This window comes from Pungitius pungitius, chromosome 15 (genome assembly GCF_949316345.1).
Source record: "Pungitius pungitius chromosome 15, fPunPun2.1, whole genome shotgun sequence".
NCBI classification, from domain to species: domain Eukaryota; kingdom Metazoa; phylum Chordata; class Actinopteri; order Perciformes; family Gasterosteidae; genus Pungitius; species Pungitius pungitius.
Genome location: NC_084914.1, coordinates 2,319,706 through 2,339,518, shown reverse-complemented (window position 1 = coordinate 2,339,518; position 19,813 = coordinate 2,319,706). Strand labels below are relative to the sequence as shown.

At 47.6% G+C, this 19,813-nt stretch overlaps 3 protein-coding genes and 1 non-coding gene across 4 annotated transcripts in view; 1 reads left to right on the top strand and 3 right to left on the bottom strand.

The window, feature by feature from the left end:
* Positions 1 to 812: 812 nt before the first annotated feature.
* trnar-ucu (transfer RNA arginine (anticodon UCU)) lies at positions 813 to 886 on the bottom strand. Its single transcript has one exon. It is a non-coding gene; the product is annotated as a tRNA-Arg (tRNA).
* A 1,157-nt stretch (positions 887 to 2,043) lies between these two features.
* sdhc (succinate dehydrogenase complex, subunit C, integral membrane protein) lies at positions 2,044 to 5,224 on the bottom strand. Its single transcript, XM_062557838.1, has 6 exons — positions 5,096 to 5,224; positions 4,324 to 4,383; positions 4,108 to 4,209; positions 3,586 to 3,626; positions 2,424 to 2,719; positions 2,044 to 2,268 (listed from the first exon to the last, which is right to left on the bottom strand). The coding sequence occupies exons 1-6, from the start codon at positions 5,119 to 5,121 to the stop codon at positions 2,161 to 2,163; spliced, it is 633 nt and encodes a 210-aa protein (XP_062413822.1). The 5' UTR covers positions 5,122 to 5,224; the 3' UTR covers positions 2,044 to 2,160.
* A 1,207-nt stretch (positions 5,225 to 6,431) lies between these two features.
* atp1a2a (ATPase Na+/K+ transporting subunit alpha 2a) lies at positions 6,432 to 19,807 on the bottom strand. Its single transcript, XM_062557776.1, has 13 exons — positions 19,733 to 19,807; positions 18,885 to 18,994; positions 17,866 to 18,041; positions 15,274 to 15,410; positions 14,340 to 14,490; positions 13,430 to 13,598; positions 12,608 to 12,762; positions 10,743 to 10,866; positions 8,850 to 8,995; positions 8,603 to 8,733; positions 8,407 to 8,508; positions 8,163 to 8,254; positions 6,432 to 6,736 (listed from the first exon to the last, which is right to left on the bottom strand). The coding sequence occupies exons 1-13, from the start codon at positions 19,762 to 19,764 to the stop codon at positions 6,708 to 6,710; spliced, it is 1,554 nt and encodes a 517-aa protein (XP_062413760.1). The 5' UTR covers positions 19,765 to 19,807; the 3' UTR covers positions 6,432 to 6,707.
* Positions 19,805 to 19,813, top strand: part of kirrel1b (kirre like nephrin family adhesion molecule 1b) — a 9,519-nt gene continuing 9,510 nt past the window's right edge. Inside the window, exon 1 of the mRNA XM_062557837.1 lies at positions 19,805 to 19,811. Within this exon, the coding sequence (XP_062413821.1) occupies positions 19,805 to 19,811 (7 nt within the window). The remainder of the gene's footprint in view (positions 19,812 to 19,813) is intronic.

The window sequence follows — 19,813 nt, the reverse complement described above, 5'->3', positions numbered from 1 at the left end:
CCCCTGCACACTGACGATAAATAAGTGCGCTGCTGCTCTGGGCTCCCGTCATTTGGGAAATGTGCTTTTAGAAAAGCAGAAACTTAGGGCCACCTTCAGGGGTCCTTGAAAGGATTTGTAGAGAGGTCACCTTGATTTCACCAACTGAAACATTTAAAACATAAAAAAAAACATAATGACTATTGCAATCCATATTCTTCCCGTGCACGTCGAAGCCTTCTATTCAATACAAAATCTGCATGTAAAATAGTGTCGAGAGGGCATTGTTTCCTCAGTCATTCACGTTCAAAGTGGAGCCGAGTCGTTTTCCCAGAAGACGGGACGCGGCATCTGGCGTCATTAAACACGTGTTACTGGGACGGCAGAGGCGTGGAAGGCTTTGGTTGCTGCATGGCTCCGCATTAGAAACTAAGCGCTTTTTTTTTTTTTGGTTTGTTGCTGTTGCTTCAATGAGTGGACAGCGCCAAGTGCTGGAACCCTGCGCGCGGCGCTGCGGTGCCCGCGTGATGCCCGTTTGCGTGAAGGCTGAGGCTGCGGAGGAGCGCGGTGCTGCCTCACCGGGCCGAGACCTGCGTACCAAGGCGCTGACCTCTGAGAGCTAAAAAAAAATTAAAAAAAAGAGATTCGTCCGTGGGAAATAAAAATTAAAATAAAAACTACTCAGATTCACTTTGCATCGGTCATCTGCGAGAAAATCGCAGATTTTCATGCATCACGTCGGTGTGCGGAGCAGCCTTGTGAAAACACATCGTAGCAAACAATATCTTTGTTTTAAATCCATCCCTCATCCAAAAAAAAAAGCCAACCACACACATCTCTGCCGGGACTCGAACCCGGAGCCTCTGGATTAGAAGTCCAGCGCGCTATTCCATTGCGCCACAGAGACTCAGCCACATTTTTGTCGATCAAAAACGCATTTATACTGCCCCTCCCAGCCCCGTGCAGCATCCTCAGCATCCCTCAGCATCAGGACCGCAGCCCCGTGGATGGTAATTTTTCCGGCCGGTAGGGGGTGCTGCTGAGAAGCCATCATTAGTCTCTGGTGCCTCATGGAGGATGGGGGGGGGCTCTGCTGTCTGTCCCCCACTGCTTATACACAGCCTCATAAGAGGGGTATTATCTGAATGAAACGAGGGAACAGCTCACATTATAAAGACATCATGGCGTACGAGGAGAAGCCTTCCATCCTCGTTTTTATTACCTCAGCTACTTCTGACACTTGAAAATGGGAAATATGTCTACAGGGTTCGGAGTGAGCTGGCGACGAGCAAGGCCAATCAATTCCTGAAAGCTGTTGAGTTTGAACATTTTCCCTGTTACATCACAATAGAAAATAGCAGCCCTGCGTTTCCCTGGCTCAGATGGAAATGTGGCTGGAACCGAGGATTAGACCCAACGCAGCAAAGCGTCTAAAAGCAAAAATATCTGCAATCAGGATAATACGTTTTTTTTTTTAAACCGAGCGGTTTTGCAAGCTTGTCGTTTCGCCGTGCAAATTAGGCAGAGCTGGCCGTCGTTAAATGTGGAGCCGTTGGTCCGGTATCAGAGCACCGGCTATAAATACAGCTCTAAATTCACATGCGTTTTAGAACACCTGACAGTTATTGTGGATTCAGTTTGCAGTGCATAAGGGACACGTTTTGACCAAACTCGTTGCTCAAATACATTTTATCAACAGAACGAAATGTGATTTTGTTGACGAGCTTTTCTCTTTTCAAGCCATCGGTGACAAATTGATAACTCGATTCTGTTGGTGCTAACGAGAGACACACACACACACACACACACACACACTGAGGGCAGGGGAAGGCGATTAACGAATCGTCACGTCACTGTTGGATAAGTTACATAAGGACAGAACATGTAGGACACGTCTAATTTTGGACGCCGGTTGTTGTTGTTGTTGTTGTTCACGCCGAGTGTGAAATTAAGTGGGTCACATTTGCATGCACTTTGCACTCTTGCTGCATGTGATGACCCCCGACGTTCTCTCAAGAGAATAATTAATTCCAAGGAAGAAAACATGACAACACACTTACTGCGTACAGTATAATATAAGCCTTTATTTAATGATGCAATTATGAAATTGGGCCTGCAGTAGGCGACGACGTATACACAAAGCTCCCACAGTGAATGCGAGTCCAGATTCTCTTCGTCTGCTCAGAGGAAGAAAGCCACTGCTATGGAGGTGACGATGGACAGACCAATGACCGTGTAGCCGCTCCGGTACACCTCTGGGATTCTGAAGCCTTTGCCAAGGTCCCAGCACTGATTTGAATAAAACAAATGAGACAAAGAGACTTAGCACCAGGATCACCTCCAGCTTACGAATCCTCTGTGAGATGACAAAAAGGAATCCAGACAACGAAAGACACACTATCAAAAGAAAAATGACAAAAAAAACCAAATGGCTAAAGTCTTACCAAGTGGCGGATGCCGTTGTAGGTGTGGAACGATGCGGGGAAGATGAGGGCCAACTTGGCCAAACCAAGGAGATACGGGCCCACGGAGAGCGAGTGGATCAAGTCCAGGTAGTGGGGGTAACTCTCGGGTAGAACCAGCGCCGCCACGGCAAAGGCTGAGATAGCTAGACACAGACAAGTAATGAGCGGTGGGGGGAGGGGGGGGGGGGGCACGGTGTGGATGTCTAGGTGTTGCGCATTGCCTTTGAGGGGAAAACAAGAAATGCAACACATGCCGAGGAGGAACATGTGACTGACTGATTGCTTTTATTTTGCTGGATGAGTCTGGATGAGTCCCAAAGCCCAGCGGCCAGTCACTCTGTAACATCTGAGCGTGTCCATTATGTAAAGACTTTTTTTTTTTTCCTCCTGGCCGACTGAATGAAATGGAGGCCAAACAATGGTTCTGTATCAAACCGGCTCTTCAGCAGCTGCGTGAATGAACTGCACTAAACGGTTCTGTCTGAGCCTCTTACCGTCTGGTTGATTAAGAAAAATATGCAAAGTGCCATTGGAAATGTTCCCATTTAAAAAGTAAAAAAAAAAGGCACAAGTTTCAAACCGAAATAAACATCTATTATATTTCAATGAGCTTTAATACAAATGAAAAATTGGCAGGCTAAACAGTAATTTCCTACGAATACAATCAGACCTATTGGTCTATTAAACATCACTCTCAGCAGGTGAAATATTTTTAATTAACCGGCCCTTTGCAAGGAGACCAGAAAGCGGATTTCGGCGATGAAGCGCCCGATAGGATGTCATGACATCGACCAGGGTCAAAGGCATTGATGGACCTCGTGATCACAACAACACAGGCTCCACGATCACAACAGACAAAGGAACAGAGGCTATTGGCAGTCGGGCATCAGACATGGTTTTAGCACACAAAGGGTGGAATGGTATTGAACAACCTCCGCTTCTAAATGCTTTTAGCAGAATCAATAGCGAGGGACTAAAATGCCCTGAAGAGATTTTCAGGGTCAATCACAAGCACAATGGCAGCTGGAAGGCTTTACTTGGAAATAAAATGATAACAAAAAAAAGAGCACATGTGTATCCTCGTGCATTTTTTTTATGTGGGTATTTGAAGGGCGGAACTAGTTAATTATATTTAGCAAACCTTGAAGTTTAGTAACAAAGAGAAAGGCAGGGACGGACCATCTGAGACAAAAACAAAACGCCCCCCATTTACATCGAATAGCAGATTTTTGTGGTTGAAACGCACGGCGAGCACAATAACACACAATCCTTTCATATAGCGATTTGCTTAAAACCCAAAAGACGCTTAGGTCAAAGCGTTGTGCGACGACCGTGTGACTGGAACTCAGAACAGAAAACCTGCCATTGGAGGTATTTTTCTGAGTGAAAGTAAAAAGGAAAATGGACACTTTTACTTTCAGATTCAAACGTCTAGAAATAAGAAATCGAGAAAGGCCTCTAGAAATTTAATCTAACAGTATGATTTAAATCCAGTCTGGATTGTCTCTACTACAGCACAGTTTCTCATGTCCCTGTGTGACGTAACAATCTCTAATAATGGTGGCTCTTCTGACACAATCTGAAAATTGACAAGTATAAAAATATTAACTGTTAACTTGGATGAAGTATAAATCAAAGGCAGGGTGTGGCGTATAGTACGAACTTGTAAATGGTGATGTGAGGAGACATGGGTCGGCTTAATTTGGCATTTTTGGACCAGAACTTGTTCATCTCTTCCTTAGCGGTGGTTCCCATTGGAGCAGCTCTGTAGAGAGAAAACGACTTTGAGTACAGTACTTATAAAAATAACTACTATACATGGCAGTGCATCTGTAGCATAACGAAGATACATAGCAGTGTCTTGATGGGAAACACTTACTGTCTGTAGAAGACACCGTGGTGTGGTCTGGAGAGACAGACACCCTGACGGGCCATCGTCCTGGACACAAGGAACAAGGGCTAGAAATAAGCTTTTTTTTCATTTAAACTTGTTTGTTTTAACAGTACAAAAAAACCCTCTGTAAAGCAATTATAACAAAAAAGATAATATCTAACAGAATCACTTCTGATTTAGACCTAAACCTTCTTATCTTCCAACAACGTTAACTCCAATTAAAGTCAATCTGACCGAGGTGAGGATTGTGCAGCCGTCGGTAGCATTTGAAGAAGGAATTAACTATTAACTATTCACGTATCGTGCAGGCATCCGTGATATCAAATGGTTCCACGCGCCTCGCTCCCCTTTCGATGTAGAGGACGAAGTTCAACTGAACATCGGACTGTGTGGCGTTAACAGGCAGCTGGGAAAGGCACCGGACCACCGGGCTAGACCAGAGCAAACGGTCCACTTCACCGTCATTTTACGACCAATAAGGCAGCAAACTACACCGTTATAACAAGAGCCAAAGTCCACTCTATGCTAGCTTACAAATGTCTCAGGAAGAGCTAGCGTTAGCGCTGCTGGTGGACGGCTAACTAGCTAACACTAGCTAGCGCTGAATATTTACGTAGAGGATGCGCGTTAGATAAAGAACAATAAACACACGAAACAAGATCTCAGTCGGGCTCTCGTCAACGTTGACATGTCAAAGCAGATAAACGACAGGTTTAAGTCTCCGACCACAAACATTACGAAGCACAGATGCACTGACCTTAGGAGCAGCGCCATGTTTGACATGGAGTGGGCGGAAGTGACGTAGGCGGATGTTGTTGTTCATCGGGATCGGAACCTCTATCTATCTAAAGCCTCTACCGGGGTCACGCTTGGTCCGAGGGAAGTGGGGACGAAGACAAACTCATTTGATCACAACACAACCCGATGAATACATCTCAGAAAAAGAAAATCTTTAGATGACCAAATTTGAATTCAGCCCAACTCAAAGATAAACTAGGAAAAGCTTTATTCTCCGTGTATTCTCATGCATACGTGACATTTTACTGTTTTTCTCTTTGCTCTCCGCATGCTGTACATTTTTTATTTTCACAAATGAAAAATATAAAAGGATAAAAACTAATATATATATTAAAAGTATATATATAAAGGAGCCATTACACCCCCCCCCCCCCCCACACACACACACACACACACACAAGGTTGACTGGTTGCCAATGGCCAGGTCCCATATATTCATCTTGAAATAAGTATTTTTAAAAAACACTGTGGAGGGCTATAATTAGACAACATTGGATACAAGGGAGTTGAAGACTGACATATATATATGTATATATATATATATATATATATATACATGTACTTGTTTTGTCAGCTAAAAATTGCCTTGGAAATAGAAGACACGAGGACATACATAATAGGTGTACGTATAAGGCAGAGCCTGAATTGTACTTTGTTTTTTAAGGGGCAATACCAGTATTCATTTTTTTTAAATGATCACAACCCATCTTTTAATTTTTTTTCCATAACATAAATACATACCATTTTAATGTGAATAAGAATTCTGGCCAAAATATATAGTGATGCATATTCTTCTGCTTTTCTCTGCTTGTGCTCTCTAGCGAACTATGTACAGTATCTAGTGTGTCTAAAGTACCATGCTCATATTTTTGCTATTTACTTGTTACTGTAGTTATTGGCTGTCATATGTGCTCATGCTGTATAACTTCCCGTCACCCATGGTGTCCCCCAGGGTACTATAGTAGAGCCCCTTATTTTCATCCTCTACGGAGGTAATTCCAAAAGAACAAAACATTTTTTTTCATGTAGCCTCCAGTTTCACTGTCAGGCCTCAACTGCACGTCTCCTCACAGCCGCGACTCACTCCACCGTCACCTTCTTCACCTTCTTACCCGTTGGACGTCGTCCCGCTCTTCATGGAACTCATTACCAAATGATTAAAATAATCACCAGTCAGACACATTAGAGTTATAGGCACATGTGGCATCCTACACAACATAATTAATTAAAGCTGTTTTATATTTTCTCCCACACGGGATTCACTGCAGGATCACAGAATAACAAAACAATGGGAACATTTTGGAATCTATTTTATTTTTCGGTTCATCTCATGAGCCACCTTTGTTGTTGTTGTTCTGTAGCCTTTGGTAGCGGATTATCTGAGGCACATGCTGAAGGTGCGCATTACCGTCGAGGATTCAAAAGCCTATTTTCAGCAGTATTCCTTCTTATGATAATCAGATTTGTGAACTGATCCGTGCAATATTACAACGGACAAACACAACACTATCGCGCACAAACTCTCGTACGCCCACACAGACGCCGACATGCAAACTGACATTTTCTGAATATTAATAATAGGACTCCTGCTCCACCCAACCTGGAAGAGAGAGAGAGAGAGAGAGAGAGAGAAAGTGTCAGAGCCCAAAATGACAGGCGAGCAGTTTTCATAATAACATTTTGTGTCGCTCTATTTGTATTCATCTCGCGGTTTTTGTCCCTGTACTTTTCCAAATGAGCCCCCTCATAACTCTGTGAGTGTGATCGGCGGCCTGTGACACAGAGATTAACAGGGATGATTAGCTGTCACGATGAATTGTGTTAGCGTCCCCGTGTCTCGGCCCTCATCGCGAACATATCTGAGGCTGCTGAAGTGTGTCCGTATCATGGGAAGGATCTTTCGGGGCAAGATTTCGAGAGCCTTCATCAGCCGCCTTTAATTTCCTCTCTCGTCCATTCCCTACGGCCTCTCTTGCCGTTGGACAGGTAGAATCGCCTTCCTGGTGCAGGAGGTGCCTGAGTCCATAAAGACGTGTTGAAGTTCAGCTGCTGCGAAGGGTTGCTTTTTCTCTTCTTTTTTTTTAGCTTACGGCAAGAAGAACCACTCAATTTTTCTGCAATAATCCGGGATAATGTTTTTTGAGTGCTTCCATCTACAGAAATTAGGCTTGTGTTTTTTTTTTTTATCCCCCCCCCCCCCAACCAATCTGTCCATTAGCGAGATATATCAAACAGTTGCGACCCGGCCCACGGGGTCAGATCGCATAAGGTTTCGGTGACGTGTGATTTTCTGTGTTTGTCTTGTTTATTCGCCCTGGATTTTCGGCTTGGTTTACAGAACTGAATTCCGGGAGCAAAGTGCCAGGCAGCGCGGCGTTTACATGCCCGTTCGTCAGGAATCAAACCTGGAAGACCAGCAGTAATCGGTCAGGTGTTACGCCGGCTGCAGGCTTTGAAAGCGGGATCATTTTTTTTTCGGTATTGATCGGCTCAACGGAGTGTTTAACTGCGTTGGTCAGAAGGCGGGGGTTAGAAATTAAAGCTTAAAACGGAAATTATTACGGTTACTGCGTGCAAAGAAATGACAATGACGGAATTGAAAACTGCCAAACTTGCAAAAATAAGGAGATTTCAATAAAACACGCCGGCCAAGAGGTTTTCAAATCTGCATTTCCCGCTTTACACAAAAGTTAAAGCTTACATGTACCAACAAATGGAAGCAACATTGTTTTGTAACATTGCTGCCTGTACTTTCATTTTTGGGCTTCGTTTCGAAGCATCATTTCTTTTTTGCTGCTTTAAAGGACATTGGACTTGAACTTTGACTCTTTCAGCAGACCGGAGCCGAGGAGGTTTTTGTCCATCCGTGTCTCCTTTAAGGAGTGGACGGCATTAAAGGCTGAAAGAGGACGGGAGGAGAGGTCTCAGCAGGGAAATGGCCCGTGTGGTTCCCGAGGCCTCCGTCACAACCACCACCGCGGAGCAAGGTGAGGCGCCACCGTTGGCTCCTCCCACTAACCGCTCACCTCCAGGGCATTTCCTCAGGATGTATTTACGGACCTCGTCGTAAATGAAGATGAGCAGACTGTACGGGAAGGCGCAGAACCACCACAGGGGCCTGAGAGGGAGAGACAAAACTGTCACGTCCACGTCACATCGAGCACGACAACGTGGTGTCAAAGGAGACTTCATTTGAAAGATCAGGTCTTTGAGGAGGTTATTTTTTTTGGGGGGGGGTTAGATGGAGATTTGCATGGAGGCGGAGCGTACTTCAGGGGGTACATGCGCAAGGCCACGTCCATCCCCGGGCAGTAGGAGAGGAAGGCCGCCAGACCCGTCTCGACAAACAGGCCGAAGATCAGGACCCTGTTCCTGATGATCGCAAGAAGAACAAAGGGAAAAAAAACGTGTTAGTGACACATGACTGACTAACTATTCGATTGATTCTCATTGATTGATCGCTGACTTCATGCCCTGCTGGAAGAGGGAGTTCCTCCTGGTCTTGCAGATGACGAGATCCGCCCACTGCACCACGACGATGCTGATGAAGAAGGAGGTGTGGCAGGTGAACTCGATGATCTTCCTCTGCTCGTAGGTCTGCGAGGTCAAAAACACGGGTTCCATCCAGTGAGGGGGGGGGGGGGGGAGCATTCACACGCGTGTGCGTGTGTGTGTGTGTGTGTGTGTGTGTGTGTGTGTGTGCCGCTGCTTACCCACTGCTGCCCGTAGGTGTCCTCCAGGTCGTTGACCTCGCGGTCGTCCCAATTGATGCGGATGCCCAGCAGGTCTCTCGGGTGGAAGCCGTTCTCCGCCAGGATCACGAAGTAGGTGAAGAAACCCGCGAGAGCCTGGATCATCCCTGGAAATGAAAAAAAAAAACAGGCGCCGAGCGATCAAACGTCACAGCGGCCGTCTATTCATCGGTTCTAAGTGTCCCCGGCGAGGCACTTAGGCTTTAAGTGACGCTTTTATGGCGACACTTGGTTTTACAGCTTTTTAATTTCCTCATAGGTTCCTTGTAAATAATACTACACACAAGTTGTCTTCAGCTTTTTTGCGCTGAGTTGACTAGAGCCGAACTGCTTGTTTGTCCTTAAGCACATTGACATGCAGACCTGCCGTGTATTGACTAATGCATTTGATTGTATTTTGAAGTGAAGTAATTAAATGAAATAAGCAAGTAATTAAGAAATTTTCAGAGCGTTTCTTAATTGTATCATAAGACGTTACCTATTTTATTAGTGTGGTCATGTTAATTTGAGTGTATCAGTCTGTATCACTGCTACCGTTCTGGATGGTCGCTTTTCCATTGGATGAGTTATTTTGTTGCAGTGTCGCAGTAAGTAGGACAATAACGAGATTCACAGATAATAAATGTCATTTGGCCAAAGCCATCCTGACAGCAGCACTAATAACACCGAGGGGGTGGGGGGGGGGGGGGGTCCCGGTGTGTTGCATCACTCACTTACTGCAGTTAAATAACATAATGTGCCAAAAGGAATTGGGCCTGAAAGTGGTTATTCTTTACGCTGCGGACGCCCGGCCTCAGTTCACCTGCCGTGCACTTAACATTAGTCCGACAGCAGCTTCCTCCCTCTGCCCCGCGGTAAATGGCTCCAGCAGCACAACGGCTGCAACGGGCGATAATAGAGAGCTTCAATTTCGTGTTCGTGTTTCATGTTTTTTTTTTTTTTTTTTGGAAACCTCCACCGTTGCTGATGAAAGACGGAGATGACGCGTATTAATCCTCTCCCCCCCCCCCCCCCCCCCCCTCCCCCCCGACCGCTGAACCGCGTCCCCCGTGTTTGTGTTATCAGGTGTTGGTCTCTTTATACTTCCAGTTAGCGCTCGTTTGGGACGTGGCGCTTTATCACGTCGGTGCACCTTGAACTCTTATCTCCTCCTTTAAAAGGATTCGGGGGAGGGGGGGGGGGTCGCAGCCAGAGAAGCATGCAGGCTGGCATGCCATGCACGTCCCGCTATTTCTGGCACGCTGAGCCGTCTGGTAGGAAGGAAACCCGGGGCCGGCTGCGTCTGTTTTTAGGACGCGGTTACCTCTGCTTCCCTTTTGTAGTTTTGTAGTTTTGGAACGCTCTGCTTGCGTGTCGGTGGAAAACTGATCGGTCGGAGGTTTCGCTGTTGATGCTTCAGGACGTCGTGCCGTGACGATGGAGCGGCGGATTGTAAAACGTGATTCGACGTGACCCGGCAATAGTTTCCCCCCCCGGTGGTGGTCCTCTTGGAGGAAATGTGGGATTTGATGCGAGTCGTCTGGCTGTTTGAATGCGTTTGGCTTTCATTCGTATTCCGTCCACTGAAGCCTTGCCATGTTTTGACCTATTTGTCGGCCAATAAAACTGGGCCAGCCTCTGAGTTTCGCTATTCCCAAACCGTATAAAAACCCGGAGATAGAAAAGTCATGCAGAGAGGCTGCAGCCACTGAAACACGACCGAGAGGTAGAAAATAGCAGCGTGCTCTTACAATTAAGAGGAAAATCGTCTTCTAAATGTGTTGTTTTATGTTCCCCGCGTTTATTCTCACTATGACTACTATTCCGACTGCTCGTGTCTCGAAGCGGTGTCCCAGCGAGGCGACGAGGACCCACCGATCTGTCCGTAGGCCATGCTGATGAGGCGCTCGTTGACCAGCTTGTCCGTCCGGGGGTTCCTGGGCTGGCGTTTCATGATGTCACTCTCCGCCGTCTCGTAGGCCAATGAGATGGCGGGAACCTGGAGAGAGAGAGTGGGGTGTTGGGGAGAAGGGGGGGGGGTGTTGATCGGTTTGTCTCGGCGGCGAGCGCACAAAGGCGCGGTGACAGCGACAGACGGCGGGGTTGCCGTTGACGCATCACCGTTAATACAATGCGGCCTTCAATCACCGCGTGGAAGGAGGGAAAAGACAGGAAAAGGGGGGCAAAGGGGGGGGGGGGGGCGGAAACAAGCAGTGACAGCGAGAGAGGAGGCCAGAGCAGAGACACCGAGGCTCTCATAAAACCCGGAGGGTCTGAAGGTCTCCGTGTGTAATAAAGATCTCGTTTTTTACGCGGTAAGCACCGGAGCAACAACATGTGACTTAAGGGCAGGCGTCTCCGTGCCTTAGCCCCCCCGGGGGGGGATTATTATTTGAGGTGGGTTCTCGGGGGGTTCACCGCGTGGAGCAGAACACGTGTGAACAAATCCACGCGTTTGTACCCTCACCTGACCCGCAAGCCACGTGGGAAGAGAGGGAGTGTGTGTGTGTGTGTGTCCTGTTTTAAAGCACCCAGTGTGCCGCGCGCCGCGCTTTGATAACCGTCTGCTGCCGACGTCCTCTTTCCACGTGTCAGTGATCCGCTAAAAATAAATCACGGTTGCCGCTTGTCACCAAATGTAAATCTCGGCAGAGCCCCGGAGCCTGTTGCCTGCGGTTCAACTAAAGCTGTTAACAACCTCCGCAGCAGACACGGGGAATCTAATTAGGCTTGTGTAGTGTTCTATAAACACTTTATTCAATATTTCAATTTGCTTATCACTCTTTGGGCCTCACTCTTCAAAGCCGACATCCAGCTGCTCCACCGGTGGCTATTAAATGCGCGCGACTTTGAAAGGGAAGCGCTTTCGGATGCAAAACAGGGCGCGCGAATTTTCCCGCCTTTGAGCTTCACTCCGTCACGTCTCCGGAGGACCAGACCCGACCGATGAAGAGTAGACGCCGCCCCAAAACCAACCCGCGTGTGACTGGTCTGGTGGGCGGGGGGGGGGGAGCAGCAGGAATTAAAGTTTACAGTAATGAAGTCCCGTTTGGAATGCATGCGTCCTTCCTTCCTTCCTTCCTTCCCTCCCTCCTTCCTCCTTCCTTCCTCTCTCGACACGCGTCTGGGTGAGCGGCAGCGCTGTCAAACGTAAATCTCACAACGCGAGGCGTCAGCCGGGCCCTTTTGTGTTCCGTCGGCGCTGAGCCAGCAGCAAAATCCTCCCGCCAACAGAAAGAAGAACAAATTACGTAGACGTCAGATGTTTTTTGTTCTTCTTGCCTTGCGGGGGGGGGGGGCACTCGAGTGTGTGTCGAGCCGCGGCTCGCTAAATGTCGCCCCGTGGCGTCCCGGCGGCCCGAACGACATGCTAACGGTAGCATCCCCCCACGCCCCCGTCGCGGGAGAATCACTGGAATCAGACGACAATTAGCTTTGACGACTTGAAAGGGTTTCGGGGGAAAAATACCGGCCAAACAATTTGACGCGAGACGGCTTAAAGAAAAATAAAATAAATCACTCGTCAAATGCGAAACACTGGAAACCAGCGTCAGACGACGCACTGACTGAAGTATCTCACAGGACCTCGCTTCAATGAACCCCAGCTCCCCCCCTAATAACAACGGCCCCCCCCCCGGACATCGACCTTTTTAACATTTAATCAGACGTATCGATCGAGACAATAAAGAGGATGAAGAGAAGCCATCGCCAGGCCTGTGTGGAGGGTCTGCCTCGCTCACCATGTCGGTGCCCAGGTCGATGCAGAGGATGGTGACGGTTCCCAGAGGGAGAGGAACACTCAGGCAGATGAAGAGCAGGAAGGGCGAGATCTCCGGGATGTTGCTGGTCAGCGTGTACGCGATGGACTTCTTCAAGTTGTCGAAGATCAGGCGACCTGAGGAGAAGGCCAATGCTGCTCGTGGATACGTTCATCTCCGCGCCACACCGGCTGCGGGCTCGTGTCTCTACTTTGGGCCCGTGGGCCACACTGTGGCGGTTCATTTTCCAGACTCAAAAGCGGACTTTGACTGGCGTTTCTTCGCGGGCCGTATCAGCCCCGCTTCATTTAAACAGCGGCCTCTGGTGGCGAATCTCACATCAGTCAGACTTTCAGCTCGAATCAAACGTCTCATCAAGCACATTTCAGGTCAAGTTTCAAGTTCAGCATTTTGATATTTCCTGTAGCTGTCGCATGAGGAGCAACGTAAAACGTATTGGCCAGTTCAAAACTGGCAACCATTGTCTTACTAAAATGAACCGAGGTAGATGTCATCATGGTGACTGGATCCTCTTCTTTTTTTTTTTTACATTCTGTTAAATACTGCTGGAAAACTACAATGATATTGCATTTTCAACCTCACGGTATTTATTTCTCTAATTATCTCCAGTCTTTATTGCTACGTGACAAATGAGCTCGCTGGCAGAAATTTTTTTTTTTAATCTAAAAGTTTTTGAATCGCCCTTCTCTCTGATTCTCCGGCTCATTTTTCTTCCTCTTTTATTCTTCCTCCCTGTCGCCCCAAAATATCCCCCCCTCCCCCCCCCCCCCCCCCCCATCTCACCCTCCTCCACTCCGGTGACGATGGAGGCGAAGTTGTCGTCCAGCAGGATCATGTCGGCGGCCTGCTTGGACACGTCGGAGCCGGCGATCCCCATGGCAACGCCGATGTCGGCTTTCTTCAGGGCCGGCGAGTCGTTGACGCCGTCGCCCGTCACGGCCACGATGGACCCCTGCGACCGCCAAAAAAAACAAAAAGTGTCAAGAAGAGAAAGATAAGCACTGTGATTTAAGCTTCTCTCTCTCCTCCCCCCCCCCCCCCCCACCCCCCCTTCTGTCTTAATGAAGTCTTTTCAAAGCGGCTCTGGGGAGATTAAAACGCAAAAAAAAAAAAGAATTGAGTTGCGATCATTCAGTCACAGAGGGTGAGAGTGAATAAGTCAGGGTGTATTGCTGCATGGCTTCGTTATGCGGGGCTGCGTGCGAGTGCACACACACACACACACACACACACACACACACGTCTAATTGACACTATGCTGAGCACACACTGAGCATAAGGGACATGTGCAGGCTATAGGGTTTAATATATATATCGTTAACATGCTTTACAGATACACACTCGTCTTCAAGCCGGACTCAAAACGGACCTGCGCACGCATCCAAACACACACACACACACACACACACACAAAAGCCTGAATTCATCCATTCAACCACCACAAAGAGGTACACACCCAGTAAACTGTATTCAGCCCTAAATGGCAGGGACACACACACACACACACACACACACGCACACACACTCGGCCATTCCTCCACACTTTGTGAACAGGCACATTCAAGCCTCCGGGCAGACGTTATCACAAACACACACTTGGTTACATTCAAATGTACGCTGTCAAACCCCCCCAAAACTGTGTGTCTCACACACACACACACACACACACACACACACACTGGTGTCCATTGACCTGTCTCTGGCAGCCCTCCACTATGATGAGCTTCTGCTGAGGGGAGGTGCGGGCGAACACTATCTCAGTGTGGTTCCTCAGCAGGTCGTCGAGGTACTCGGGGCTCATGTCCTTTAAGTCCGAGCCGTGCACCACGCAGGCCTTGGCATCCCTGGCAAACAAGAACGCACACACACACACACACACACACACACAAAGGCACACACACACGCACACAAAGACACACAGACATGGACAAGAGTCAGTGACACGGGGGACCATTATGCAAAGGAGTTGACATTTTCTGGCCTTTTCCTAAGTATGCTTCTCACAGACACACACACACACACAGGAGCGCGCACGCACAAACACACAAAGGCAGGAAAAATAGATTTTTCAATGCTTTCTGTAACATAACATACATTTTGGGAGGAATACACTTTGTTTGATGTGAGGATAACTGCAACTCTGAACAACAGTCTGTTAAATACAAATCTGGAGGCAGTAGCTTAGCTTAGCTTAGCTTAGCACGAAGAACAGCATTGTGGGAGACTGATGGTGGGACTGTCACTCCGCAGCATTCCGAGGTTCCATATTGTGCCTTAACCTCCATCTGCTCGTTGCGGAAAGCAATCCGCTTGATGGGTCTTTTTAAAGTTTTCATGCTAAGCTAAGCTAAGCTAATTAGATCCTTCCTCATAGCGTTATATTCAGAGGAGAGACACCACCCTGTTTGTTACATCCTATTAGACCGACAGATTTACCACTCGAATCGGAATCTTTCAAATGGGCCGAGGCCGAGTCAATTGGCGAAGTCCGCTTGCACTGACATTTTTACAGATTGGAACGTAACATCGTGATATGTCCCGTGGACACGTGGGACGTGCGCTGCATCAGAACTCACTAGAATCGTAGGCATTCAGGTTAGCATGAGGGATAACACACACACACACACCTGGGGTCGACTTGGCTCAGAGGGATGTTCAGTCTCTCGGCGATGTCCTCCACCGTCTCCGTTCCCTCGGAGATGATGCCCACACCCCTAGCGATGGCCTTGGCCGTGATGGGGTGGTCCCCCGTTACCATGATCACCTGACGGGCAGACGGAAGGTCCCATAAATCCCACAGCGCCTCCAAACCCTCCAAACCCCCCCCCCCCCCCCCGGCTCTCATCTGTGAGTCATGCGTTGTCGTTGTTGATCCTATTTTCTCTCAGTAGGTGTTGACTTTCAGACGTTTCAGCGCCGTATCAAAACGATTTTGCAGCCACAGTTTAATACGAATGATATCAGTGTGTGCTGATTTCTTTCCGAAATGATGAAGAAACACCCCATTTTTAAACGTCGAGAATGGACCAAAAATATAACGAAATCGGAACTATCCGATGAAAAGCTTTTAGTCAGACTTTTCCGAGACATATTGATGACACAAAAACGTTTCTCTCCATCCCCTAATCGATTATAGAGCGTGTAATGGAATTCAAACTCTGTTTCTCCAGAATCTCCCTTCAGATCAAATCCGTCCATGTCTGGGACATTTATCTGAACGCAACCTTTTTCTATTTCGGTGGAAGGAGCAGAACTTAAAGAGAAAGTGAGGCTGCTCTTTGGCTCAACAAAAACCTGCACAGCTGCATCTGCACAGAAGAAAGTATTCTGAATGTCTATTGAACCTGAACCTCGTGTGAAAAGGTAAGTGACTATGAGTAATTTGCAGGGTATTTGTCTCGAGACGCCCCCCCCCCGAGCTGCAGGAACACAGCGATAGAGAGAGAGAGAGAGAGAACTGCACATCGCGCTACAGCCTTTGGACCGGCGCTGTGAACCGAGGACGCACATCTCGCTTCAGCGTCGGCGCCACATCCAACAAAAACTGATTAGAGCCAGGTGCTCTGTTTTCCTCCCCGGGGGGGGGGGGGGGGGCTTCGTTCCGTGCGGATGTGCGTTTCGCCCCAAATTGCCTCCTTCCAGTTGAGAGAGTGCGGCGAATGTGTGCCATCATCGAGCCGTTACATGATATATACATAGATACATGTCTATATTTATGTTTAAAAGGAGGAGGTGTTTGCACGTTTGTGACCCCCTTTCCCACATTTCCAAAACTGCAAAATGTATCTGCCGAGACGTTCTGATGTTTGTGTGCAGGCGAAAGGAGACGCGCCATCACTTTAGATTTAATACAATCAAAGGCTCCCGCCCCCCCCTCCCCCCCGCCTTTCTTCTTCATGGCTCCATGGCATTGGAGAAGGGTCTGGAGATCCACCTTGGATCCAGTTCGTCAAAGAACAACATCTCGTAGGATTGGTTGCCGGGGATGATGCTCGCGGGACGACGTCGCCACTTGACCCAATATCTGGCACGCCGTCCATATGCACCACAATGCCTTGGTGTCATGGTGAATCCATGATGGTACGGTGTTGCATCAAAGGCCAGGAAAAGCCTTTTTCAGAGAGACGTGTTTTTGAGTCGATCCTCGCGGGGCAGTCCGCAGAAAAGGGTTTCAAAATGGCCTCCAGGGAGCCATGTGACAAATTCAAACACTGCCATTGGTTTCTTGTGGCCCTGGCTCTATTTCAAAGTATTGCATCATAACTGGGGCTGTATTGTGTGAATGTAGGAGGACAAAAATGGGTATGTTGCCTAGAGGTGAATGTCTGCCAATATCGAGCCGTTATATGAAGAATATATATATATTTATGTATAAAAGAGGACATGTTGTAGCGTTTTCCCACATTTCCAACTACCTTTTAACTAAGTCTAAACTATGTATTTATTGAGACGTTTGGCTCTGATGTTTGCGTAGGCGAAGAGACACGCTATAATTTATATTTAATACAAACAAAGTTAAAAAGCTCAGAAACTTGGGGATTTTAACATTTTATCAGACATGTCATCACCTTTGCAGCTTTTTTTTTTTTTGGATTGAACTCCAAATCATTTTTTTTTTCCCTTAAGCAACATCTTCACTCACTTCTGCCACTAGTTTGTTCTCTAAGCCAATTACGTCCATCAAACGTTCATTATGGTCGTGAGCATGACTTCTGAGAAATGCTCTAAATACTCTTCCCAGATTTATAGCTCTTTGCCCAAAATTAGAACGTCTGCTCATTATTATCCGCCTCCGGTCCTTCCTGCGGCCCGGCTTACTGCAGTTGATGAACATAATGATGAAAACAAATGTAGTAAATAAAGATTTGGCAAAAAAAGAACCCTTTCAACATTGTTACATTGTAACATCCCGAGTTCATCTTTTATGTCTTTTATAACAGTGGCATCTCTACATGTCCTGTGTAGCTTTAAGGGCGACTTAGTGGCACCAATTTAAACATAATATCAATAATTATCTTTTTATTTTGGGGTCCGTCAACCTCCATCTTTCTACTCTGATACATATGTCTGATCACATTGAGCACAGGCCCTGGTTCCCCCCCCCCCCCTACCCCCCCGTGCAAAATCACTTCATCTATCCATCGCATGTCTGGATTTGAAAAGTCTCCCCCAAAAGAAAGAGGCTTCTCGGGGGGGGGGGGGGGTACTGAAGGCGTTACCTTGATGCCGGCGGAGCGGCATTTCCCCACGGCGTCGGGCACGGCGGCGCGCGGCGGGTCGATCATGGACACCAGGCCCAGGAAGCAGAGCTGCTCGGTGGGGAAGTTGGGGTTGTCGCTGTCGAAGGCGAATCCTCGGGGGAACTGGGACGGCGACAGACTCCGGTGGCAGAAGCCTGCGAGGGTGGAGACGGGGGGGGGGGGGGTCAAGTGGGCCGACGGTCCAGAACTGATCGACACTTTGATGCAGACGCGCCGTTGCTGTGCGTCACCGTGGATGCACTCGTGTATTTATCTGTTATTTAAACCAGTGCGGATACATCTTCCAGAGAAGCTATGGTACACATTTAAACCGCCACTTTCTATTTATTTATTTACGACCCGTAGCCCTCAGAATAATAGCATCTCTTCACCGTGATCATCATCACCGCACAAGGTACCGCCGGGATTTCATAATTTATACTGATTCCAGGAGCTTCACACCAGAAGTTGCATTTTTCCACATTTCACTGTTGTTAAAAAGTGACACTGACTCACAGAAATAATACCTGTGGCGCTTTTTTTTTGGAACAGATACCAACTTTTTTTTTCTCCCTTGGTTGTCAGAATGATGACATTTAGAGAGCACTTTAGAGATATTGAAAGTTGAACTCTGTGGTATTTTTCTTATCTTATTTCATGTACAAATAACATTTGAGCCTGATTTTAAATGCTAGGCCATTACCATAATACCTACCAGAACAAAAAAAAAAAGAAATAAGAAAACCCACTTCTCCTCTATTTGGTGTAACAATGGACCCTGCAGCTCTCACACCACGTCGGGCCCATTGCTATTCCGGGGGGGGGGTGGGGTTTAACGCCGCCGAGCCCCCCAAAAAACGCCGTTTCTATTCACGCCCGTTGCAATTAAAACTCTCCTCCCTTTTTCGCGCGGCTCACTGCCTTCTGGGCCGAGGAGATAATAAAAAAAAAAAAGGGTAAGTTCTGTGTCCGACCGCTTCGACCACAGCGACACGCACCGAGCACTCGCTCCCCGAGTCCGCCCAGCTCCATGTAGGCCCTCTGGAAGGCGTCCCTGGAGGGCGGGTCCAGCGGCTGCTCCTGGCCGTGGAGCATGATGCTGCTGCACCTGGAACACATTCACAGGACAAGGCCGTCACCCCCTTTCCCCGTGACGGGATAATAATAATAATAATAATGATAAGATCGTAGTTATTGTCGACCAGAACCCCCCCCCGTTTGGGTTTCTCCCCACACGGTCCCGTGTGAGGCTCTCCATTAGTTCGACTGAAAAAGGTCACGAATTTATAGCATAATTGTTTTGTTTTTTTCGTCTTTTTTTAAAGGGTAACTCATTTTCTCAAACAGCAGGCCGGGAGCAGATAGTGAAAGGGGGACTATTTCCACCGGTGGATTAATACCTATTTTATTCCCAGGCGGTGTCCAAGTCGACTTGTGCTGTTGTTGTTTACGGTTTGCAGGAACGCGCCACAAAAGGAAGAATATTCGCGTCGTGGGTCGATTAAAATGTCTTTTTGGTGAGCTCTCGATGTTGATTATGCGTTATGAGCATGCACATGTTGTGTGATTTACGAGGCCTCTGGGAAATAAAATGCACTGGAATCCTGGCAAAACAACATTAGCTCTTTGAGTGGATTATGACGTATCACAAAGTACGTTTTTGATGAAGTATAGACACGGCTGTCATGGAACTAACACATTTACTGTCAGCCCTTTGAGGACGGTTTAGTTCACTTCATCCCCGGAAGAGGAGAAATTAAATTGATTGAAAAAGGAGTACAAATTCCCCCGCCTCGTCACTCGGGGGGGGGGGGGCTCACGATCGATCCGTCATCGATTGACCAACCTGTCCAAGATCCTCTCCGGAGCTCCCTTCATGACCAGAATATGACCGGAGGGATTGTCCTCCACTTCATGGATGGAGAGC